Here is a 25,776-nt window from a genome sequence, read left to right as displayed (position 1 = left end):
GTACTGCATGATCAATTACAGGGAGACCTTGAAAGACCTCAAACTGACTGTATCAAGCTTAAGGAGTACTTCTAAATAGTGCCCATTAATTTGGAACAACTTGTCACTCAAACACTTTTCTATAATGGTCCATTTATACAAGTCCCAACTTAAAAACAAGTTACCTGACAAAGCAAAACCTACCAGAGACAAGCCAGCTTCTCTCAGGAATCATCTCAATGAATGTTTGTCCCTGGGTCCCGACATGGTCAAACAATCCTTCAAGTGACTATCTAATATTACAGTTAAACTTCAATGTCCCTGGTTCCCACATCTTTTAATTGATTCCACCATTTACATATCATCAATGCCTGATCTCTAAGCTTTGTCACCGTTTATCATGGCCAAATCTTGTATATTTCCTAAGAACTATTAGACCAGACCAATTATATTTCTAGAAACCAGGAACTGCAGATGGTGGTTTACAAATAAAGACAAAGTACTGGAATAACTCAGCGGGTCAGGCAACATCTCTGGAGAAGAGATGTTTCTGGTTGGGAGCTGAATGATGCCCGATGGGAATTTGATCAGGTTCCTTTAACCTTTTGCTTACACAGCATAATAATTTGCAGCAGAGTTGTTTGTTACATTAAGGTTCTTCTAGTTGCAGTTTCATTAAATATATAGATGGCATTAATCTGACGAGAAATCAAGGATGTAGAAAGATAAAATAAAATGCATGGAATTCCAACAAATTGTCATTTTTTAATATAAAACTGAAAATATTTAAATTTATACTAAAACACAATCATTCTCACTTTTCTTGCATTTGGTTGCATTTTTTTGCATTTGCAAAAGGATCAAGCCTTTTGACCACATTCTGATCTTTTCTTGCTCCTGATAAAGAGATACTTACATTCCCAATCATTTTAAAAACTTGATCGCCACAGATGTTGTAGACCGTAACCACAGTATTTAAAGCAGCGTTACGGACAGATGTGTCTCTGTCTCCAATCTGGCATGCTATTTCTTTGAGTGCTTTGGCTGGAGTTGGCTGGCAAACATTCAAATCATGAACTTCAATTAAAATACCCAGCTCCTCTAAGCATTCTGAAAAATAATGCAAACAAAAATGTATCTTTTAAATATATCTGCTGCTGCACTCCAATACATTCCAAGATCAATGATCAATCCTTGTGACTACACCTACCTGTGCTAGTAATTAAACAGATTTATTTCATGAATCAAAGTAATTCAAGAATGCAATCTTGTGGAGGGGGGGGTGAGAAAGGTAGGTAAAGGATGGTGGCTGGACAATTTTAGCTATAAAACATTCTTCACTTCTTCCATCTTCCACCAGAAACATGATCATCAATTAAATAACCAACATTCTGCAATTAGAAACAGGAGTGCTGTCATGGACTCACTCCAGCATCCATTTAAGGCACAGAAGTGAGAATCCAGTAATGTATACTGCAAATACTCACCTGCTCGCTGTTTTGAGTTTTTGGATTTAAGTCCGTCCATGATCAAGTTAAACATTTTACTGGCTGGGTAAACCTTGCACAACATGTTCAGAATGGATCGAACATCTTTACGAATTACATCTTTTGGTTCTCCAACCTAAAATACAAATTACCCACAAATTAACCTTCCGTCTTGCAGATTTAAACAAACTGTCATACAAGCCACTCAATGTCATAACCATTTGGAACAAACTAACATAACAAAATTTGGATACATTTCCTTCAAAGGTTTATTATTTTTACTCAGCTATTTTAGTTGAAGTACTTGTGTTCCAATGATCTCAATTCTAACAGGCCTAATTGTACTGATCGTAATTTTTCTGTGGGAAGGTTCCAGCTATATTTCACATACAATTTCCAGTTTCAAGATGGTCTTCATATATTTCCTCAATAACCATGTTGTTCATTTGCATTATGCAACAATATATGCTCAAAGGCACCATGTAACCACAAAGTCTGAAATACAACCAAACCACCCAATATTACTTTTTCCTATCCAATCCTTAACATTTACGTCTGTGCCATCACTGGCAATGCTCTCATGATTTCTGTTCATATCTATTATGAGATATTTTGTCAAAGATCCTTTAACGCTATAAAGGCATTAATTCTCTTACTTCAAGGAGCTCCAGTTAAATATAGCTTGCTGCATTATTCAAAGCATTTCTTAACTAAAACATGGCCCACTTCATTAGGAAAGACTAAGCTGGCACTGGTTTCTTTCATTAATGAATAGATAGCAAAAAATGTTTTTGGATTATTTTCTCTCCCCTTTCTGCAATTTTCAAAACCATTCTAATCTACAGTGCCCTCCATAATGTTTGGGACAAAGACCCATCATTTATTTGCCTCTGTACTCCACAATTTGAAATTTGTAACAGAAAAAAAACACACGTGGTTAAAGTGCACATTGACAGATTTTATTAAAGGCCATTTTTATACATTTTGGTTTCACCATATAGAAATTACAGCATTGTTTATACATAGTCCCCCCATTTCAGGGCACCATAATGTTTGGGACACATGGCTTCACAGGTGTTTGTAATTGCTTGCTGTGTTTAAATGCCTCCTTAATGCAGGTATAAGAAAGCTCTCAGCATCTAGTCTTTCCATCACCTTTGGAAACTTTTATTGCTGTTTATCAACATGAGGACCAAAGTTGTGCCAATGAAAGTCAAAGAAGCCATTATGAGACTGAGAAACAGGAATAAAACTGTTAAGAGACATCAGCCAAACCTTAAGCTTGATAAAATCAACTGTTTGGAACATCATTAAGAAGAGAGCACTGGTGAGCTTACTAATTGCAAAAGGACTGGCAGGCCAAGGGAGACACAGCTGATGACAGAATTCTCCTCTCTATAATAAAGAAAAATCCCCAAACATCTGTCTGACAGATCAGAAACACTCTTCCGAATTCAGGTGTGGATATGTAAATGACCACTGTCTGCCGAAGACTTCATGAGCAGAAATACAGAGGCTACACTGTAAGATGCAAACCACTGGTTAGGCCCAAAAATAGGATGGCCAGGTTACAGTTTGCCAATAAGTACTTAAAAGAGTAACCACATTTCTGGAAAAAAGGTATTGTGGGCAGATGAGACAAAGATTAACATATTAGAGTGATGGCAAGAGCAAATTATGGAGGAGAGAAGGAACTGCCCAAGATCCAAAGAATACCACCTCATCTGTGAAACGCAGTGGTGGGGGTGTTATGGCCTGGGCATGTATGGCCGCTGAAGGTACTGGCTCATTTGTCTTCATTGATAATACAACTGTTGATGATAGTATCATAATGAATTCTGAAGTGTATAGACACATCCTATCTGCTCAAATTCAAACAAATGCCTCAAAACTCATTGGCTGGTGGTTCATTCTACAGCAAGACAATTGTCCCAAACATTCTGCTAAAGCAACAAAGGAGTTTTTCAAAGCTAAAAAATGGTCAATTCCTGAGTGGCCAGGTCAATCACCCGATCTGAACCCAATTGAGCATGTCTTTTATACGCTGAAGAGAAAGCTGAAGGGGACTAGCCCCCAAAACAAGCATAAGCTAAAGATGGCTGCAATACAGGCCTGGCAGAGCATCATCAGAGAAGACACCCAGCAACTGGTGATGTCCATGAATCGCAGACTCCCAGCAGTCATTGCATGCAAAGGATATGCAACAAAATACTGAACATGACTACTTTCATTTACATGACATTGCTGTGTCCCAAACATTGGTGCCCAAAAATGGGGGGACTATGGATAAACATTGCTGTAATTTTACATGGTGAAACCAAAATGTATAAAAATGGCTTTTATTGAAATCTGACAATTTTAACCACGTGATTTTTTTCTATTACAAAACTCAAATTGGAGAGTAGAGGCAAATAAATAAATGGGTCTTTGTCCCAAACATTATGGAGGGCACTGTATGAAAGGATAACAAGAGTTGTCCATTACAACTGCCCTGCAGCTCCTGCATCCTTCTTTTGCCTGTACATGTACTTTTCTTTTTACACTCCAGTGCACTCCGCTGTGGTTCATAACTTTTCTTTTGACCCCTCAACTATAAACTGCATTGTTACAGACCACACCCTACTGACGCTCCAATTATATAGTAGGAATATCAAGAACAGAAACCTTACCCTCGATTCTTTCTTTTCTCATTCCTTCTCTCCAAAGATGCTGGTTGTCCCGCTGAATTACTCCAGCATTTTGTCTCAACCTTATCCTTGATTTAGCCTGGCCCAATACAACTGCAATCAGATTCACCTAGCAACCTATAGTTGAAGCTCAAACTATTTCTGACCTTTTACTTCTGTTATTGCCTCAGCCACCACGTATCTCCCTTTCTCCTTCACTCTTTAAATCACCTCAGCCCTGTAGTTCTGCAACCTGCCCACTTTAAACAAAACCTATTGTCAAATTTCCAACTGGTATTTTTTTCAGTCTTTGCCCAATGCCTTTCTTAAATATGAATGAAGTCTTATTCTTTATGAATTACATTTCCATTGAAAACCTGGAGAGTAACTTACCTTATTAATTAGGTATGGAATAAATGAAGTTGCCTCATTTTCAGTTATATGATAATCGTCTTTGCTCAGCACCGTAAATAACAACTTCAAGTATTCAAGGACTTTCATCAGCACACTTGTGTTGGTATCAAAAAACCGTAGGGTCAACCACTTCAGAATGAGATCCAGGCAAGCAACTGTCCCTTCAATTTCACTTTCACAATGCTAAGAGAGAGAGTTACACCATTAGTTTTGCCAAGTGATCATTTTGTGTTAAATCTTTTCTACTTTCAAAGCTATTGCTTCAACAGCAAAGAATTTACTAATTTCTGAACCATTTTCTTATCAAATTATACCCAAGTTTAAATATTGAACTCCAAGGAGAAAATCAATGCTGAATGTAGAGCAATCTTTCAGATCCAGGACAACTTACAACTGCCAAATTAGATCCCAAATGTAACTATTAAACTAAGAGGCCAATGATGTTGACCATTGTATGCATTGGACACCAATTAATAAAGTGCAGATGCAATTTAATGTAAATATTCAGAAATGGCTGTCAGATGAGGAGATGGCATGTTGCTATTTGGCTTCCCCATCAACTTACTAAGCACAGCATGGATGTTCCTGTGTCTGCATGTTAATTATGAACTAAACATGGACATCGAATGAGGACTATTCCATTTAAAAAATGTCCCTTTTGTCTAAATTGCACTAAGATTTTACAGGTATGGAATTTAATGTATAAACTGTTTTCTCTCTATTCTCCTCCCTCTCAAATCAATACTTCTGTATTGTTGCTATATGTACCCAAATCAGTCTGAAGGGTCTTGACCAACCATGATCACAATGAATGGCGGTGCTGGCTCGAAGGGCCGAGTGGCCTCTTCCTGCATCTATTTTCTATGACCCGAAACGTCACCTATTCCTTCTCCCAGAGATGCTGCCTGTACCGCCGAGTTACTCCAGCATTTTGTGTCTACCTTCAATTTAAACCAGCATCTGCAGTTCTTTCCTACACATTAATCTACATAACTATATTTACTTTACCCTATTTACTATATTTTTTCAATGATAGACCACTCATTAACAATTCAATTTAGCAAAGAGAGCACATGATTGCTTACCTTGCTCAGTTTTCAGACAGTCTAAACACATCCATCACGTAAATTCTGGCCTTGTGTATCACGAATTCAAGAACAATGTCAAGAAGCAGGACAGAACTTTAGAAATTGCCAGCGTCATCACATTAATGGGCAACATGAATTGTTATTCAGCAAGAAATTGCAGCTGTGGTTGCAACTACAGCCCAGTCCATCACACAGACCAGCCTTCCCACCCACATCAACTCCATCTGACTCAGTCAACGTAATCAAGGACCTTTTTCACCCCAGTTATTCTCTCTTCTCCACTCTTCCATTGGGCAGGAAATACAAAAGCTTGAAAGCACGTACCACCAGATTCAAGAAAAGGTTCTTGCCCGCTGTTATCAGATGACCGAATGGCCTTCCCATAAGTCAGGGCATAGTCTCGATTGTCCAACCTACCTCATTACAAATCTTGGACTTTAACTACCGCTATAATGCTTTAACATTATACCGTGCATTCTGGTCCTTCTCTCTCCTCTACCTGTTGCACTCATGTATGACTGGACAGCATGCAAATTATCACTATCTCAGCAGGTGGCGATGATAAACCAAACATAAGCACTGAGAAAATCTAATTAAACAAAACTATAGTTTCTTTTTAAGTCCTTACCTCCAGCAAGACTGTTAAAGCTTTAATATGGTGGTGAAAATCTGAATGAAACATTTCATCTTGCAACCACTTGGCCACACAGCTGGACACCTGAGTTTTCAGTTGCTCTGAATACTCATCCCGGGGCGTTGTGAAGTTCCATTTCAACACCTAATGCAAAACATGTATTTCAAAAAGTAAAATCAGAATTTTGTTCATGCAAAAAAGTTCTAAAACGTTCAAAAAGTCAATTCTACCCTCAGCAAAGCAAAATATATTACCTTTAAAGCTCTTTCTTCCTTTACTCTTTGCTCTTTTGCATTGGGAATAATTATGAAGATCGGCCCAGATCTATCATCATCATCTTTGACGTTTGGCTTACTTGGCACTTTCTTATTGGGTGCAGACTGGAAGAGTAAAGATCAACTCAGAACAAAAACAGTATATCCACTCACCCTTGCTTACATCAAAGATAAAAGCACTTCAACATTACCATGGCAATAATGGAATTAAGATACAGTTCATACACACACACAGTAAAAATTTAGCATTAACAATGTTGCTTTCTCAAAGGGATTTTTGAAACCAAGACATTTTCAATTAAATTTTGAAAGAAAATCATCACACTACACCCCTTTATTTCCTCAAATATAGTGCACAACCTTAGGAATGAAAAAAACATTTCAGTTAAGTATGGTCAATTGATCTACACGCCCATTTAATGCAATGAGCAGGAGAATAGGGGATTCATTTTAATTATATCTGCTGGGACAGGAGGGAAATTTCTGGATAAGGGATAATATTCAACCACAGGCACACTTGCTGTCAAGGCATTATGCTGGCAGATTTCTTTCTGCTGATGATTTACTGGCTGACACCAAGGGTACGCCCAGCATCTGGTACACCGTCAGGTACAAATTTGAGAAATGGAAAACTCTCCAGTTACCCAAAGGAATGCAACAGCAACAACATTGATGCAGTTCAATACCATCAAGAACAAAGCAGCCCACTTGATTATCACCCCATCACTAAAGATTAATTTGCTCTGCCACCACTGTGCCGTCTGTCTCCAGTGCGCATTATCTGCAAAATCCACTGCAGATACAGCACATTGGAAACCAGTAGTCTCTACCACCCAGAAGGACCAGGATAGTAGGTGCAGGTGAACAGGACTGCTTGCACATATTCTGTCCAAGTTGTTGGTTATTCTGACTTGAAAATACATCACTATTCATCTAAAAAGTGTGCAAGTATTTTCAATAGATGGTACTCGAATCAAAAAGGTGATTCACCACAATTTGAAGTAATAAATGCTGGCCTTTCCAGAGGCCTGCATCTCAAAAAGTAAAAGCAGCAGCTTGAGAGTTCAGGCAGGGAAGGAGGGTAGATATTCAGAAGGAAAGCCAGGCAGTTCCAAAATAATTTAAATAAAAGGTACTCAGTTTCAAATCGATTTAACTTTAAAAAGAATACCTTGAGTTTGGAAGCAACACCAGTTGATTTGCCTTTCTTTGCATCAGGCTTAAATGAATCTGTCTCATCATTTGTACTGGCACTGTTCACACGTGCTGACACTATCAAAGGAAGCAAAATTTGGGATGAGTTGTTTATACTAGTTTAATATAAAACAGCCTAAGTAATAGAAACATTAAAAATAATATTTGACTTTGATTTTGCTGAATTACTGCTGAAACAAGGGGAAAATACGGCAGATGAATATCTCACAGATCAGAATAAATATAACGTGAATGTTGAGAACACTGGAATTAGTAGTGTTCCCAGACATAAATGGGAAGGGCAAAAATGATTTAGAAGTTTGAACTCGTGTTACAAGATTACATAATGCAGAGTTTAACAGCAATGTTATAACTTTACAGGGACTAAAACCAACTCAACAAGAACAAGCATTGGGAATTCTTCCCTCCACAAAGGGTAAAACATGTTCGTTACTTATTATAGTATGGGATATATAAATGGTATCAAATACTAAGCTGACGATTTAAAAAGAGTAAATTATTTCTCATTCGTGAAAGCAGGAGAATGGGGTTGAGAGGGAAAGATAGATCAGCCATGATCGAATGGCAGTGTAGACTTGATGGGTCAAATGGCCTTATTCTGCACCTAGAACTAAAGAAGTGATTAAGGAAACTCAGCAGTGAAAAACTCAGGACAAAACTGAACTATAGAATATTAAATGTATTTGCTACAAAATCATAAGGCATTATCCCAGCATTGAAATTCTGATGGCTTCCATTTATCTCATCAAATGTCTGTCACTCCTTGTGATTAATGGAAAAGTAAAAACAAATATCAAGTCTACTCTGCACGATGTGTTTAATATACTTAAGAGGTGAATGGGGCAGAAAATCTACAAAATAACCATTGACAATACAAAAGCAGGGTGTCGCGTACTGCTACATTCAGTAATAAATATTTAGTGGAAGGATCGCGTTACCTGTACCTAGTGGCCTGGCTGCACCTGCATTGGATTTCAAGGAGGTTTTCGTTGGTACATCAGGCTTAGCTGGCACAACTGCTTGCGCCTTCTCAAGGGCTGCCACTACTTGGTCTTTTGAGGCAGGCTTATGAAGAAAAAGAGTATTGCAAATGGTTATACTGCCTAAAGCAGATGCGCCCAGAATCTCATGTAAAATAATGACGACGTAAATCAAATCTGAATGGCAGGCCATCCAGGTTAATAATAGTCACATTTTAAGCTACAATTCAAACTTTAATACATTTCATTACCAGTCAAAATACATCAATTCAGTGTAACCAACCATTTCAATTTGGAAGTTAATTTGTCATAATATTTAGGGGAAATAAAGCAGAAGCTCACATTCACTAGCATTAACTATTTGTTGTACACGGAGCTTTGCCAACTTCCGCGTGTGCAAATCACATCCGAGAAAAATTCTAAAGGGCCATCTTACAAAGTTACTTTCTAAGACTAGAAAAGTGAAGCAACAATACTCAATTGGTACTAATCCAATAGTCTGCACAAATAATCCTCTATAAGTGCCAATGAATGATACCAGCAAAAGATTACAGATGTATTTGCCCACTAGCAACTGATATTCACGCTTTATCTAGGAACTGCAGATGCTGATTTATATCAGAGAATGACACAAAATGCTGGAGTAACCCATTGAGTTACTCCAGCATTTAGTGTCTTTTAATTATTCATGCTTGTTCTCTTCAACATTGTTCAATTTTCAAAGAATGCTCCAAATTGAAACTTGTTGCATAAAAGCATTAACTTCTGACATATGAATTAACAATGCCATCTAGCATGACATGTTTTCTTAGTTGTTCCATTTCAGCAACATTGTATATTTCTGAAAATCAGAGCATTCATTTATGAATTTTTCCCCAAAGGAGATACTGTTACACGATAGTTTTAAAGTTGTGCCAATGATCTTGGTGTGTGCAGGCATGTGGAGTGAGAAAAAAAGCTTGATGCAATTGTTATATCTTGTGCAATAATGAGGCAGGTACTTCTGGTAGGAAATGAGCCAAAGCTTAAAAAAAAGTACTAAGCAGAAGCTGCAGGCAGTGAATGCAGCAGTAGGGAGAAATCAGATGGTCAAGGCTTAGAATGTGTTAGGATCAAAGAGGCACAGCATCCAGCTCATTTGTCACGTGGCCCATGTAATAGTTCACCAGCCTACCTGAATGGAGAGCTGTCCATTGATCCCTGCCTGCCTACAACAAGCCATGCACAGTAGTGCTTTTGATGAAAGTGCAATGAACCAAAGAGATGAGATCAAATCTTCAGGTTTACAAACTAACGGCAACTTATATTTTAAAGGGAGGAGCACAATACCTTCAACTTGCTAGCAACTTTGTGCATCTTTTCATAGCCAAGGTGCATCATGAAAGTTGGCAATGCATCTTGTGCCTTCTTTCGAACATCTCCATTTCTGTCTTCCAAGCAAGAATAGAGATGGGGTAAACAAAGCACGAGGTCAGTGGGCACAGTTCGCAGTGTTGGTAGTTTCTCAGCCAGCCAACCTAACAACTAAACAATAAACAAAAACTAAGTATTCTGTTCAAGTAAAATATTTTCAAAGATAATAGCTGGTGTAGACTTGCCTCCTGTCTGAGGAAAGGATTTCCCTTCTGCAGCTCCTCGGATAGGTCATTACCATCCAGCCATTCTTTCGTACCAGTCTTCTCAACCCACAAATTCAAAGTTGTCAGAGCTGCTGCTCGAACATTATTCTGGATGAAATAAATAATCCTCTAATTCAAGGTACAAACTTGTTTTTCAAAATTTACTAAATTGACAAAACCAAATGACATCTCAGAAACTTGTATGACATTTTGAAATCAGTTAAATGACATTTAATAATCAGCCAACTACTTTGATTTAATAATAAGGTGCAAGATGAACTTGGCAAGAAAAAGCAAAAAATATTTGGTACAAATAGGAAATATCTGACACTATCGTGAAATGTAAATTGGCACAATCCAAAGACTCACTGGAAAATGTGAAAGATGCTAACAGATTAAGTGTATTAAAAATGTCTAACAAAGTTCAAATTAGTCTAAAAATAAATCTGTATTACAGGGTAGTAGCGTGACAGAGAACAAACTGAGGGGCTTGGGCAAAGAAAAGGATCACACTGGGAAACAATGGAGCATCAATAGGTATTATGACCATCGGAATCCAGAAATGATGTGTGCCTCAAATCTGAATTGATTGACTTAACTGGTCAAGAATGTTCAATGTACTCGAAACATAGAAGTTGTAAACAAAGGTTTATATTTTTTTTATATATTTAAATTCTTACCTTGCTATCACCAAGAACTGTAATTATTGGTATACCCAGAATTTTTACATGTTGCCTAATATTTGGCCCCATTGCAGTCGCCATCTGCTGCAAGATCGCAAGTGTTTGTTGAACCTGAAGATAAAACAGATACATATCTCCAAAGTATTTTACAAGAAAAACATGATACATTTTGACCCAAGCCAGAATTAGATTTGCTCTTAATCTGTAGTCATAGTACTAAATAGATTAACATTAACAGGAAAGTGCAAATTTTAGTTGTAATTTGAATTTGCAACATGGCAACTGAGGGATTAAGAATCTCAAAAGCAATTGTGAAAAATGCAAGCGATTCTGAATACTTGGGTGATTTTCCAAATCTTATTCATCCTGCAATCGAGAAATTGTATCCACAATGGCCAATTTCAGACTACATGACATTTGATGTCCAAATTTTATATGGTAATTTTTAAGTCTAAGGCTGTCACCATCCACTTGGGATTTCCGACCAGGAATGGACAAAGGCAATCATAAACCAGTGGGCTCTTCCCTGTGGAACTGCTGCTCCGATAACGTTGTTAAAAATGTCCAATTGCCTTCCCAAAGCAAATTAGAAATAGTAATTGGGTCAAATTAACAGCAATTCTAGATTGCAGCACAGATGCAAGAAACACCTCTCAAGTGCATCAAAAAATCCATAAAATCTGATTAACGTTATTTATTTTCACTTTTTAAACTAAACACGTTCGATTGATCCAAAAACCTCAGTGCAAGAAATGACAGCCAAAGCACTCAAACATAGCAATTTTGAGATTTCATATCAGGCGATCCAATACATTTAAAAAATACAATGGGCAAGATAAAATCTTCACCACCAGTACATCACTTACCAGAATTTTATTAGAATCATTGAGCCTTCCTTTCAATACTCCAGGAAGTTCTCCAATATTGGGCTGTATCAGCTTTGCCTCATTTAGAATTGTACACAATTCATCCAGTCCCTCCTTTCTGACCTTCCAATTTTTATCGTCCAATTTTGTCACAAGGTCTGAAGTAATCTTGTCCCTAGATATTATACAAGTTCAATTAAAAACCCTTTGTATGGTCTTCCTCTCAATATCCATAATCACTAAGAAAATGCATTATTGATCGTCAATAAAAATATACACTCAGCCTTTACCAAACAGGTTACAAATCCAATTTGATTTGAAAGCTTTGCAGTTTGAGCCCCAAACTGTATACCAATTAGTATTTTCAAAAGAGACTATTATGTATTAGTTGGACTTCAACACTATGGAGTATGGCTAAAAGTCTAGCCTTTTGGAACTCACCCTATATCTGTCCTAGGCAAGAGATCTTGAACATTTCCATTCTCCTCATCATCTTGTTCTTCAGTCACCTCCTCTTCATCAGCATCATGCTTAGCCACTCTTCTAATGGCAGCAGGAGGAGTTTGTCCCTGCATCTATAAAAACACATGATTTGAAGACTCAGATGTATGAATTTAATCTTTAAAAAAACTAGGTGCCTCTTAGTCAGTTACAAAAACATCAGCATTGCAAATAGTTTAATTATCCAAACAAAACCGTCTACATTTATTTTTGATAACATGGTATTAATCTGGTGTACTGCAATGTTCTGCTTTCATTAGGAAGTACAGAATCTCATCTGTAAACCAAGTGCATCAGGATGATTATAATTTCTTTATAATTTACCTTCTCAAATTCGGCATCAATTTGAGACAGCAAAGCTGGCTTTTCATCTTCAAAAAACATTCGTAGAGGTGCGCCCATGTACAAGTACATTACACCTAATAAAGCGACTGCTGATATTCGCACTGCCTACAGAAATAAATTGAACAGAACATTTAGAAACCATCACAACATACACAAACAGACCATAAACAGCAACCGCTTTACTCACAGGGTTTGTTGCAGCCAAAGCAGTTTTCACATGACTGATGAAGGCTTTAACATTAAGCCTGGGAAAAAAAAATTTGACAGAATCAGATAACCAAATTTCATTTTTTCATGTTTTTGAATTGAAGCATTTTAATGAAGTTGCTAATGAATTTTAACACTAACATAAAACCAAGCTCAAATATGTTTTAATATTATTTGGTTTAATATATTCTACAATTAACCCCAAACAAATGTAAGCAGTTACAACAGAAACAATTGAAAGTCTACTCAACATCTGAAAAAATAAAATAAGCCTACCCAGCAAATCCAAACTCCTTGATGGCAGCTGTTAACCAATTTAGAGTTTCAGATTGGGTTTTGGGATTTTTCTGCGCAAAAGCCATGGCAACAACCTGCAGACAATGCACATACAACCTTCAAGATGCGTTGAACTCAATGTTAAAACATGGGCACACCTGGAACTGCATTTGAACATATTCGTTGGTCTATTCTTTGTAAACGAAACAATACATATGAGCTTTGCACATTAAGTACTGGGTCTTTAAGTACTCATTCACCACAAACAATTTCACTCCTTTTGCTAAATTACATTGCTCATTTTTTCCAATTCCATCAATAGGCGGACAACTTGAAATAGAAGCAGAAATCTAGGTTAAAATACTAAAATATCTGCAGAGTTGCAAGAACTGATATGCAACAATGCTGAGAAATATTCTGCACTCCATCTTCCCCTTTCCAGTATTGTGCTCGAGGTTGAACTGCATTTATCTATGAATATTTGATCAGTTTCGAGAGTACGTGACAGTGATAAACCCAAAACTAACTAACATGCCATTTGGCTAAGAGCCTCTTGTGATCAATTCCATGGGTTTGTGTAGGAAAGAACTGCAGATACTGTTTTAAATCAAAGATAGACACAAAATGCTGGAGTAACTCAGCCGGTCAGACAGCAACTCTGGAGAGAAGGAATGGGTGATGTTTCGGAATGGATGACGTTCGGGTCGAGACCCTTCTTTAAGCTGAAGGGTCATGATCCAAGATGTCACCCATCCCTTGTCAACAGAGATGCTGCCTGTCCCGCCCAGTTACTCCAGCATTTGGCGGCTTTCTTCGATTCCATGTGTTTGTTGTTTTATTACGAGATTTAGGTTCGAAGCCAAATGTCTAAAATATTTCAATTTGCAAATCATGGAATTCCTGACATTCTTGAAATTAGAGCCCATTTAAATCATTTAACACCAGAGTGGTCATCAGGTGCTCCCATGAGCATCTGAATTAAAAGGAAAATGCCACTCATTCCCCAAAGCCTGCTCTATCATTTGATAAGGTTATGGCCGAGTCACTTCAATTTCAACTCTGCATTCTCAACGTACATGGAAGCCATCCATCCACCCCTGGCTTCAGAATCTATCAGCCTCTGCCTTAGAATTAACTACAATTCCATCATTCTCAGCAAGAATTCCAAAGATGCACAATCTTCAGAATTTTGTTTTGCCTCGTGAGCTTAAAATGGATGGCCCTACTTTTAGTTCCTTCCACAAAGGGAAACATCCTCTCCTCACTCACCCTGACAAGACTAATCGATCCCGTCTCATTCATGGCTTATTTATTCCTAACACCATTTATTCAACTACATTCATTTGCTTTGAGGGATATTTTTATTTTTTTAGTAAGAATGTTAAAAATACTCAGTGATAGCAAAACTATTTCTGTTAACATGCAAGGACTTAAGTTCTGTATGCAAAAAGCATGGCATCACCAAAAGCACAATTTTAACAATGCAAAGGGACTTTGCTGGTAGTTATCTGAACAATTAAATGCTCACACTTTGTTGTCATTACAAGCACATGAAGCCGACGATGAAAATTCACTGATCTCCACCACTTAGAATTATTCTTGCTCCCTGGCCCTAATCATTTGAAGGAGATTCTTATAATTGTTATACTTTGTTGAATTGAATGGCATTTCTCTTGCAGGAACACTCATCATTGAGTCCAGCTGTACGCACCAACACAATATCCGATTGTTTCCCTTCTTCATTAACTTCCAATACCTTTCTCACATTTTTATATTTGGTCTTTCCCCAGCTGTGCATTTGATTAAAATCTGTTCATCCCTTCTCCCCCTCATCCCACTGATGTGAAAGCACCACTTTTTCTGGGTGGATGGTAATTGACTTGTTGCAGCTACACAACCTGCATTTTGTACTTCAATTTTGCTTCTGAAGAAATAAAAGTTAAAATCTAATTTGGATGTCAAATTTTACTTGCCTGTTCAGCAGTCCAGGGAAGAGAACATGCTGCTGCGATAGCAGTGAGTGCTTCCTTTGCTTTAATTCCACATTTTATATCTCCTATTTTGTCAACCAGCCCATCCATTACAACTTCAGCAGATGTTCTAGAAAAGTTCCCTTTTTGGGCGATCAGTGCAACAATGTGCAATTTCATTTGCATCACCTGAGGGGTTAACAAGAGCATGTTGTTAACTTAAAACTCAAATGCAACATGGAAAAGTGGCAGGGTCACAGGCACAATGTGTCCATGTGCGACAAAATCTATGGTGCCTATGCTCATTCTGAACAGAAGGTTATTGGCATAACATCATCCACCCAGTGAGTGCATCCCCAGGTGCCCCTGTACCACAGTCAGCATCACAGATGTCACATCAGCCGTTAACACATTTGACAAGTCCACCGGGCAGTGGTCAGCATAGAACGTCCTGCAGGCACTGCAGGGAAACAATTCCATGGAACCTGTGGCGTGGTTCCAAGAGCAGACTGCCCAGCTTGTCTGACAAAATGCCTCATCGCCAGAACTCACCAACAAGCACAAAGACCTGGCTTGGTTGGCGGTGAGGGGAGCCCTCCCAGTCAGATCCTTCCTGCACTGCCGGAACCTCACTACCAGCGCATGCTGCCCTCAGGACGGCTGCTATGAAGAGGAGACGGTTGCCCACCTCTTCGCAGAGTGTGGATTTGCAAAGAGAGTCTGGAGAGGTTTGCAAGGGTCCCTGTCACGATTTATTCCGAACAGCTCCGTCACCGAGAAACTCTGTGGTTTACGGACTGTTCCCTGGGACGCATTCAGAGACTGACAGAGTGCTGCTGGAAGGTCATCAACTCGGCGAAAGACACTCTTTGGTCTGCCCGAGCTTTGTTGACCTCCCAGCAGAGCGAGATGTCCGTCGAGGAATGTTGTCCACTGGCCCACTGCAGACTGCAGGAGGGACACACTGAAGCTTGGTGCATCCAATGCCAAGGCTTTGTGGGGGAGGGCCAGTCTAGGGTCTTTCTGCTGCCAGACAAGGAGGGCAGGGTGTGGTGGAGACGCCCCTCAAAATAAGGGGAGGGATTCCACTCCAGTGGGCCACATGAGTGGTGGGTAATTTTGTGTAATTGGTGTATTGAATATCTGTGTTGAATGTATGTATAGTCTCCAAGAATGTCGGATGGAGTTTGAAGGAACATGTGTTGTATATATTTATTTCTTGAATAAAGTATTTTTTGATTTTAAAAAATCAGCCTTCCTGAAAGTGAGCCAGTGGAAAGAGCAGTGGCTCTGACATCCACCTTCAGCCTCTCAGACAGCCTTGGCCCATTGCAGTTCACCTACTGTCACAAAAGCAGACACCATCTCCCTAGCTCTACAATCATCCCTGGAACACCCACGTCAGACTCCAACCTATTGTGTGGTTGCGAGGGGGTGGGGGGGAGTTGATTAGGTAAACTTACAAGGCATGGGATTCAAGAACCACATGACATAATGTGACAGGGGCAAGATTTAAATAGGAACCTGATGGGCAACATTTTCACTCCAAGGGTGCTGGGTATATGGAACAAGCTGCCAGGGTAGGTAGTTAAACCAACATTTCTCATTAGAAATGCAAGCTATCTTATCTTACCTATATCATATTGTTCTGCACTATATATACACATTACACTTCCTGCACATTACTCTTCCTATAATTTTCCCCAAGTCAAATTGGCATGTAGTATGATTTCCACAAGTCAGTTCTTCCCAGGGAACCCCTTTAATGTACTAGTCATACACAATTGCACTTACAGTGCAGCATTCCTCAGTATACTGCAGCACACAATTCCTTTAGTTTTGGATTCCTTTAGAATCCAAAAGTTCCAAAAAAAAGAGTAAAATATCCGTAGAGGAATAGATCCAGAGTTTATAATCATACCTGAAAATTGGTTTCCTTCCAGCCTGGCTTCTTGGCAAGCATCTGCACAAGTGCCTGACAAGGTAGCAATTTCTTCTCCGTAACTTCTACTCCCTGCAGAATATGAAAGGACCAGCTCAAATGGTAATTTGACCACTTTGTTCCATTCAATCCCCTCACCCCCACCCCTCGTCCTGGGAAATTGATTGTAATATTCCAAACCATTATACAAAAATGTCAATAGTCACTGATACCTTCAGAAACATTACATCAATAAAATACATACATATCTGGTTGATAAAATGTGAAAATTTACACGTTAAATTCTGAGCGAATATGCAAAATAAATCAATTTGGTGGAAGTTGAAGCGTGGGGAAAATAATCCTAACATGGGGGTGATTATTGGAACTAGCAATGATAGCTCTCAAATTTACTTAACATTAATCATGCATTTAACTTAGTAAAAACATTTTATTTTATTCAAGAAATATTTGGTATTCCATTTATATTTTAATCAGAATAAAAGCACTTACAACCTGTTCCCCGCTTAAGTGTGCTTCTAAACAGAGGCCTCAAACTTTTGTTGTAAAAATCCGACTACAATCAAACCCCTTTATTTCAAATCATCTCCTGGCCAATGGCCCAAAGATCATACTCCTCCAGTTTTGGAACAGTGCAAATTCAACGTCGATCACTTCACTATAAGCCACCCTACCTTCAACTGCTGAGTGGAAGAACTATTGGAGAATATCTACCTTGTCTGTTTCTATTGCTGCAAAGATTTGGAAATTTTGTCCATGCATCTTTCAGTCTCCACTTTATAACCTCTAATTAAGCCTTCAATTATTTATCTAATTTCACCTTGCGGTCCTATATCAGCATTTTATTTGACGAAGCATCACAGAAGCTTTTGCTACATTAAAATTAAATATCTAGAAGTTGTTTATATTACAAAGAGGCATGGCATATGAATTTTATTACTTGATATTCAAAATAAGATTAAAATGATCACTTAACCAGTTTTAACATATTTTTTTCAAAAAGCCAAGAATAGCTAACATTCTTGAAATATAAAGAGTGGCACGAATTATAATACCAACCAATATTTAACACTAGACAGACACAAAAAGCTGGAGTATCTCAGCAGGACAGGCAGCATCTCGGGAGAGAAGGAATGGGTGACCTTTCGGGTCGAAACCCATCTTCATCTCAACCCAAAACGTCAGCCATTCCTTCTCTCCAGAGATGCTGCCTATCCCACTGAGTTACTCCAGCTTTTTGTGTCTATCTTCAGTTTAAACTAGCATCAGCAGTTCCTTCTTACATAATATTTAACACGACCTGGCACAAAGGTTTTATGCTCAACTGGATTTGGAGACCCTAGTGAAGTTAGCATATTGATGCAGCATGCCAAAAATCAGAGACTAGATACAAATATCAACAACACTATGTGTTATTCCTTGGGTTTGCACAAAACATTACTCCAAGCCTGTTAAGATACCTTCTGGAACTCCTCCATACTGGCTAACCTTTCCTTCCAATTGCTACTGTCAAGTTGCTGTAAGCAGGTGGCTGGTAGTACAGCTGCAGCTCGCTCTTCACATACTTCAATCTTCCAAAGAAGAAAAAAATAACTTTAAACATCTGAAAAATTGAAATAGTTGCAAAAATCCTGAAGACAATCCTAAAAGGATACAATGGGAACAGAGCAGAATCACAGTGCATCACCCCAAAATAACACTAGGTTTAGATTTTAAATAATAACATTTTTGATTAAGAGCCAGTTTAAAGAGAACATTGAGAAATAGAGTTAATTTGTCATAATAATAATAATAATAATGCATTACATTTATATAGCGCTTTTCAAACACTCAAAGACGCTTTACAGCCCCATTTAGCCCCCACTGAATAATTCCACTGTTTTGCAGTTAAACACGAGAGATCATTTTGAAAGTTAAGCAGGCCCACAGGTATTTCAAGTACAGGTATTCAAAAGCTATCACTTACAGACAGATCCTCTTTAACTTCAGCTCCTTTTTTCCCTTTCCCACTTGGACCAAAAGGAGGCACAACTGCCTTCACTTTTTTGGATGCACCAACAGACTGCAAAATATCAAGTGCACATGTTTCTTAAACACCTATCCTCACTAAAGTACTTGCAGTTATTTTGTATCAATTACACTACCACAGAAGCATTATTGATCAGATGAAATATTTTCCATTTTTGAAATGTATTACACTCAGTACAAACACTAAATTTAGCTCAATTGTATGGAGGGTCGGTCAGTAAGTTTGCAGACAACACCAGGTGTGCAAAATAACCATGCATCCATCATGAATGCAACATTAACCAACACCATTGCATATCATTAATATGCTAAATACAAACAGATTTTACAACTACATTACTCGGGACAAAAAAAAAAATGATTGAATCACTACCTTGTTTGTGGAAGGTTTCTTTGACTGCACACCAGTTTTGGTTGCAGAGGCATCTGCTTTGTCCCCATTGCTTGTAACTGAACATCCTTTTCCTGTAGCTCCAACCTTTGTCTCTTTTGATGCATTACCTTTCTTCCCGTGAATAAGTTCTACTTTATCTGAAGATTCTTTAATCTGAAACAGACAATATTCAAATCATGAAGAACATTTTGAGGCACAATGTGATACCAGACCTAATCTTACACCGTCTCAAAACAGCTTCAACTCAGAGTAAACATCAGAGGTTGCAGGGAGATCTGATAGAAATATAAAATTATGAGAGACATAGATAGGGAAGACAGTCAAAACCTTTTCCCTGGGAAGCAAAAATCAAATACTATACAGCTTTATTGCGAGAGGGCAAAGTTTGAAGACGACATTCAGTGCAAGGTTTTTTTTTATACAAAGAGGGAGGTGAGTGGTTGGAACAAGCTGCCCAGGAGGTGGTAATTAAAACAATTACGATAGTGGCATTTAAGAGATTTTTGAATAGGCCCATGAATATGTAGGGATATGGATAACATGTAGGCAGATAAAAGGTTTTGACATCATGTTCAGCACAGGTATTATGGGCTGAAGGACCTGTTTTGTGCTGTACCTTTGTATGTAAACCTCTCAACCCCTTATCTCATCTGCTCATGACTGATGGCTGCTGCACTTCTCAAATTTAATTACACAAAATAATTTCACATATTTCTTCAAACAACTATAATCTTCTTTCAAAATGGATTGTATTGAAAGCAGAATTTGCAATTTAAGGCAGTGGAAAGAGAAAGCAGATTCTATATCCTTGCATTGTGTTACTAAGACACTGCAGCTTTACCGCATTCGTAACCTTAAAGAAAAATCGGATCAGGCTATTTAAATCCAGGATTATAAATAATTACCTCGGGACAGAGATCGTCTACGTCGATTTCAGTTAGGCATTTGATAGTCTTTAATGTCCCTCAGGGTAAGCTGATCCAATAGATAAATATGCATGGGGTCCAAAGTTATTGGTCATTCAGAACTGGATTCAGAACTAGTTTCTTTGTAGTATACAGAGTCGTGGTGGGTTGGTGTTGTTCTGGCTGGAGGTCTGTGACCAGTGGTGTTCTGCAGGGATTTGTGCTGGGACCTCTTAATTGTGATACATACCATGACTTTGACCTCAATGTGGAAGGTTGGTTAGTAAGCTTATAAATGACAGCAAAAGTGGGAGAGTTGCAGATAGTGAAGACGAATGGCATATCCTGTGTTTTGTGTCATCTAAGTTTGTGTGCCAAGTGGACTTATTGAATTTAAGACAGCAAGAGGAAAACCACATAAGATAATATTCTACACCTCAGACACTTGGACAGGCACATGAATCGGAAAGGTTTAGCAGAATATAGGCCACATGCAGGCAGGTGGGACTAGTGTTGGTGGGGCATCTTGGTCGGCTTGGGACGAAGGGCCCATTTCTGTGCTGTAAGGCTCTATGATCTAATCTGCAAGTTAACTTGGAAACATTCTGATTTTAAAATGTTAAAAATTCATTGCAATAATGACTCACCTTATCAAGTTTCAATTTATCAATATCAGCAAGGAAAGGATTCATGATTCTCTCGCCAACAACTTTCAGAGCAGTACCCAGTGCTTCAAAGGCAGCATCCCTCACTTCAAGTGCAGAATCATTAATTTGCTGAGCAGAATAGGATTATATTAGTTTTATGGGTTCAAAATTTTTATTTATAGACAATGTTTTGCTTAAAAAAAACAAAAAGATTTCAAAATGAATATTTAAATTACAGATTCATAAGCTTTCATACCTTAAGCAGTGCAGCACAAAGTGGTTTTAAAAGGCTTTTTGGCAATGTGGATGGAGTACAGTAACAGAAGCTTCTTGCCAAGAAGAGTGATGCTTGTTGCTTGATGGATGGATTTTTGTTATCCATTACAGCCAACACATCTTCACTCAAGTTCTGTAATGTGGTCTGAATGCAAACATTAAATTAGTTACTCCTTTCTACATTTTTTGAACAATATTTTGGCAGCATTTTCTCATGCAAAATTTTCAATGAAATGTGATGGACAAGACCACGAAGTTCAACTTTAATGTTCCAATCTAATCTAATAAATTCTAAAATTTGACAATTAACTATGATAACTACACTGGGGAAAATTGCAATAGATAATTGTTTTCACTAGACAAGCCAAATAAACTGCCAGCATTTACCAAAGAACTACAACAATTATTGACTGAAGTCAGAGAAAGAAACAAAATGCCAAAGACAAAAATTATGAGCAAAAAATAATGAACTGGGGGAACTCAGCAGGTCAGGCATTTGTGGCCGAGACGTATCAGGTTGAGACCCATCTTCAGACTCAAATGAGGAGGCCGAGTCTCTGCAGTGTTAGACAAGACCCATTTTTCATGTGTTATCGTGCAAACCTCTCCAGGATCAGCAGTTACAGAATGTTACAATATGGAGATTTGGGATATCAGGTAATCATGAAAAGCATATAATGCAAACACAAGTCTCTTTCCGTCTTCTTGGATAATTTACAATAGAACTTTATTTATCCCAGGAGGGAAATTGATCTGCCAACAGTCATAAAAACACAAAATACATGAAATTAAAGTGACTGGTGGAAAGGATTGGGGATGTGCAAAGATTGGGGAGGGGAGTCAGTCTCAGTCTACCCCACAACGGAAGGGGAGTAGTTGTACAATTTGATAGCCACAGGCAAGAAAAACATAAAAAGATATACTGGATATAAAGTAGAAGTGTATCCACAGAAATCTGAATGCATAATGTTTTGCTCCAGCAGAGGAAAGGTGGCAAATTCAAAGTTTCCAGGGTTGCAATCATTGTGCCAGAAAAGACTCGCATGCACTGAAATATTTTAAGTCTATAGCTCAAGTAACATGGACGCAAGAACAAAGCAAGTTCACAAAAGGAGTTTTGTCTTATGTAGAAATAACAGACAACAATTAACATATCAACATATTCTTTAGAAGTGTCAACGTTGAACTTACTGTAAGGTAAACTGCATCAATGGCTTCTTGCAAAGCTAGAACTACTGGAGGTTTCTTCTCTTTAAACTTTTCCAACAGTGTTGACATCACCTAAAAAGATTGAACAAACCCGTTGATGAACAATTGTGATAGACTTTAAACATGGAATGATAGCGTTTAAATGTGCACATTACGATTCAAAACTATATTCGCAATTGATTCAGGCAGATTTCATGTTGGCCTGTAGAATAGGTGAAAAATATTTGCGGTTTTGGATGATTAGAAGGCCTAATCTTAACTGAAAAATGGACATCTCAATGGATGTCAAAAGAAGCCATGGCATTGTATAAAGGGCAGTAATCATCTTGGATCCTGAACAACACAAAGTTTCTACAAATTTCATTTCACGCTAGTCAGAATTACAAATTCTATTTGAGAAGCAGTCTATATGTGCATCATATATTTACAACAATCTTAAACACTTACATGTCCAGCATAGGTTTGGAACTTTTTCCTTAAACCAGCAGCTAGGCCAGCAAGACACTTTGCACCCAATGCTACAAGCAGCACATTAGAGTCCTTTCCAATGACCTAGAGTGGAGATCAAAAAGATGATTTCAAAATTCAGATCTGGGAATCTGAAATAAAAACAAGGTTGAAGATATTCAAAAGCATCTGCAGAGATGTTAACGTTTCAGATGGACCATCTTTCCACAATTGTATGAATAGGATCAGTGGACAAGACATAGCTGAAGGATCATGTGGACATTACGAATGTTAGCATTATTTGTGACCAATCAACTAAAATCTGTACTTGGCAGAAATATACAGCAATGCTATGAATAGGCATAGGAACACTGCATCCAGCAGTTTTGCCAATGTTGTAAAAGTCTACTTTGGTGTCCTGAATATAAAATGCAATCTACTTAGTTTGACTCAACTGGTAGAGGTATATCAAGCAATAAAGATGGCAATCTAGGTTTGTTGTCCAGTACAATTGTGAGGAAGTGCTACACGAGCAAAAGTCGGCAAAGTATTTTCCACAAGCAACAGTAAACCAATCCCCTGCCCTTAGGTGTATGCAAAGGATTCCTAGGCACAATTATAACAAAATGTTCAGTCGTTATTCCACAATATTCTATGCAGTATTTATTCCTCATTCTACATTTACTTAAAGATCCTTATCAAAAGGCATAAAGCATAACTAATTTCCTTTAAGAAAGACCCGTCTTAAAAAAATTACAGCCAAAAGAAATTTATTTATAAAACTGAGGTGGCAAAATCTGAAACTAAAGCCAAAGTACTATGTGCAGGAAAAAAAGCAGCCACTAGCATAAAGCACAAAAAGACAATCAATTTTTACACTTATGATTGATTATAATTGAAATAGAATATATTGTGTTGCATCGTTCAACGTCACCTGCAAAACAAGTGCTCACAATCCTATTTCTCCTTCCCCAAAAAGCTAGTACGAGTGAAGTTAGTTGCAAGGGCCGAAAAACAAGTTTATATTCTTGCACAAATTCTTAAATTAGGATATTTGCACTAAAAAAACAAATACAGTAGATCAGCAGCGCTTACAATTAAGCACGCTGGCGAAAAGCACATATTCACCTTTTTAAGTGCTCTCACAACATCAGAATAATCTCCTGATTCTAGCTTGGGATTTTTCACAAGCACCTCAAGGGCTTCCAGAGCTTCTTTGCGCTCCTGCCATTTTTTGGCCTCCTAATTTAAGAGAAAAATTAGGTTAGTTTGATCAGCACATCAGATCTAATGACAACCAATCATTGCCAGATTATTCTTTAACTTTTGCCAAGTTAAATCCCTGCTTGAGATTATTGGTCAAAAAATGCTGAAATTAAATATCTTTAAAAAACGTCAACGTGAACACAAACTATTTTACTTATTATTTTGAAGCAATTGACCTCAGCCACGATGCCAATTGAAACAAGTTCAATCTGACAAATTTCAGAGAAATATTTAACCCAATATCCTTCCAAACATGATCCATTTATATCAGTTCTACCATATAACATGACAAATTACAAAACGAACAAAACAGTAGCCCCTATTTTTCTACATCCCCAATTTAATCTACAGAGTATAGACTGAAACTTTCACTCTTTCATAAAACCAGATACAGGTTCAAATAAGTCTTCCTTCAGCAGCTATGAAAGTCTTTATAATTTTCAAAATACAAGAATGAAAGATAAAATCCTAACTTAAGAAAAAAGCATCAATCCTATCCAAAGTAAACCTTAAATGTTTCCGTTCCCAAGTTAGTCTATTATTGCTTTCAAACTACAAGACAATATTGATTTAAGTTGCAAAAATGCATTTTTTAAAATAAATAAGCTTTTACGTGAAAACTAGAGACAATAAAGAATAGAATTCCTTCATTTATTTCATACAAGATTACAGTAATTTAAACACTTACAATTTTATCATAGAAATCTTTTGGAAGCTTTAAAAGAACCTCAACAGGTTCTAAGAGATCATAAGCATCCACAACAGGAGCATCATCTTCCTCATCATCTGCAAGAAGATCACAAGATACCTTCAATATGTTTGCCTTTAACATAAACAAAATTGGCAGCCAATTTTTTTCCTGTTTCCATTTCTATGTTCTATCCATGGAAATCAACTGATGTGAAATAAGTTTAAAAGTCAAATTATGTATTTTCACTGTGTTTTAGAATCAATGTTCTTTACTGACCCCCTTCTTCATCGCCTGCTGCTTGCTGCTGCTCAAACTTGGCTTTGAGATCTTGTTGAGAGCGCAGAAACCTGGTTTGTTTGGGGGCCGAGGTTGGCAATTTAACCCATTCTTCTTCAAGTTCTTTCAACTAAGAGAAAAATAAGAGTAAATACTTGTTACTTAACAGGTAGGAAACATGGTGCAGCAAAATCAATTAAAAAAACGTGCATGAATGTACTATACCTGCACAGAATTAATATTTTGCAGTGGTGGACGCAAGGCATCACGCATCCATTTATATACTTCCACTGCCAATAATTTGGCCTCATCTCGAACTGCTTTTTCTCGTGATTCAAATAATTTTGGCAACACCTTGACAATTGGCTTGAGTTGCACTAATTTTGAACCAAATTCACTGTAAAGAATAGTTAATCCTTGTTAGCAATCAATGAACTTGATCAACATTAAAAATGCAGTGACGTTTACTAAGGATATTTTGACTTTCCCA

General features: G+C 37.8%; 1 protein-coding gene across 4 annotated transcripts in view; it reads right to left on the bottom strand.

Annotated features, from left to right (window-relative positions):
• ckap5 (cytoskeleton associated protein 5) overlaps positions 1–25,776 on the bottom strand; it is a 63,788-nt gene that overhangs the window by 22,233 nt on the left and 15,779 nt on the right. For 3 of the 4 annotated variants that reach the window (XM_078415467.1, XM_078415468.1, XM_078415469.1), the window contains exons 5-32: positions 25,512–25,683; positions 25,287–25,416; positions 25,008–25,105; positions 24,182–24,295; positions 23,054–23,158; positions 22,589–22,678; positions 21,378–21,542; positions 21,122–21,250; positions 19,549–19,722; positions 19,114–19,209; positions 18,608–18,718; positions 17,127–17,219; positions 15,209–15,394; positions 13,236–13,330; positions 12,940–12,997; positions 12,732–12,857; positions 12,348–12,481; positions 11,907–12,081; positions 11,038–11,151; positions 10,337–10,465; positions 10,068–10,262; positions 8,697–8,823; positions 7,715–7,815; positions 6,523–6,648; positions 6,263–6,412; positions 4,526–4,729; positions 1,467–1,602; positions 896–1,089 (exon numbers count right to left, since the gene is read on the bottom strand). In XM_078415467.1, the coding sequence (XP_078271593.1) occupies positions 896–1,089; positions 1,467–1,602; positions 4,526–4,729; positions 6,263–6,412; positions 6,523–6,648; positions 7,715–7,815; positions 8,697–8,823; positions 10,068–10,262; positions 10,337–10,465; positions 11,038–11,151; positions 11,907–12,081; positions 12,348–12,481; positions 12,732–12,857; positions 12,940–12,997; positions 13,236–13,330; positions 15,209–15,394; positions 17,127–17,219; positions 18,608–18,718; positions 19,114–19,209; positions 19,549–19,722; positions 21,122–21,250; positions 21,378–21,542; positions 22,589–22,678; positions 23,054–23,158; positions 24,182–24,295; positions 25,008–25,105; positions 25,287–25,416; positions 25,512–25,683 (3,727 nt within the window). The remainder of the gene's footprint in view (positions 1–895; positions 1,090–1,466; positions 1,603–4,525; positions 4,730–6,262; positions 6,413–6,522; positions 6,649–7,714; positions 7,816–8,696; positions 8,824–10,067; positions 10,263–10,336; positions 10,466–11,037; positions 11,152–11,906; positions 12,082–12,347; positions 12,482–12,731; positions 12,858–12,939; positions 12,998–13,235; positions 13,331–15,208; positions 15,395–17,126; positions 17,220–18,607; positions 18,719–19,113; positions 19,210–19,548; positions 19,723–21,121; positions 21,251–21,377; positions 21,543–22,588; positions 22,679–23,053; positions 23,159–24,181; positions 24,296–25,007; positions 25,106–25,286; positions 25,417–25,511; positions 25,684–25,776) is intronic. The other variant, XM_078415470.1, reaches the window with a different exon arrangement.

The sequence above is a fragment of the Rhinoraja longicauda genome, chromosome 18 (assembly GCF_053455715.1).
Source record: "Rhinoraja longicauda isolate Sanriku21f chromosome 18, sRhiLon1.1, whole genome shotgun sequence".
Classification (NCBI taxonomy): domain Eukaryota; kingdom Metazoa; phylum Chordata; class Chondrichthyes; order Rajiformes; family Arhynchobatidae; genus Rhinoraja; species Rhinoraja longicauda.
This window is presented reverse-complemented; position numbering and strand designations above follow the sequence as displayed.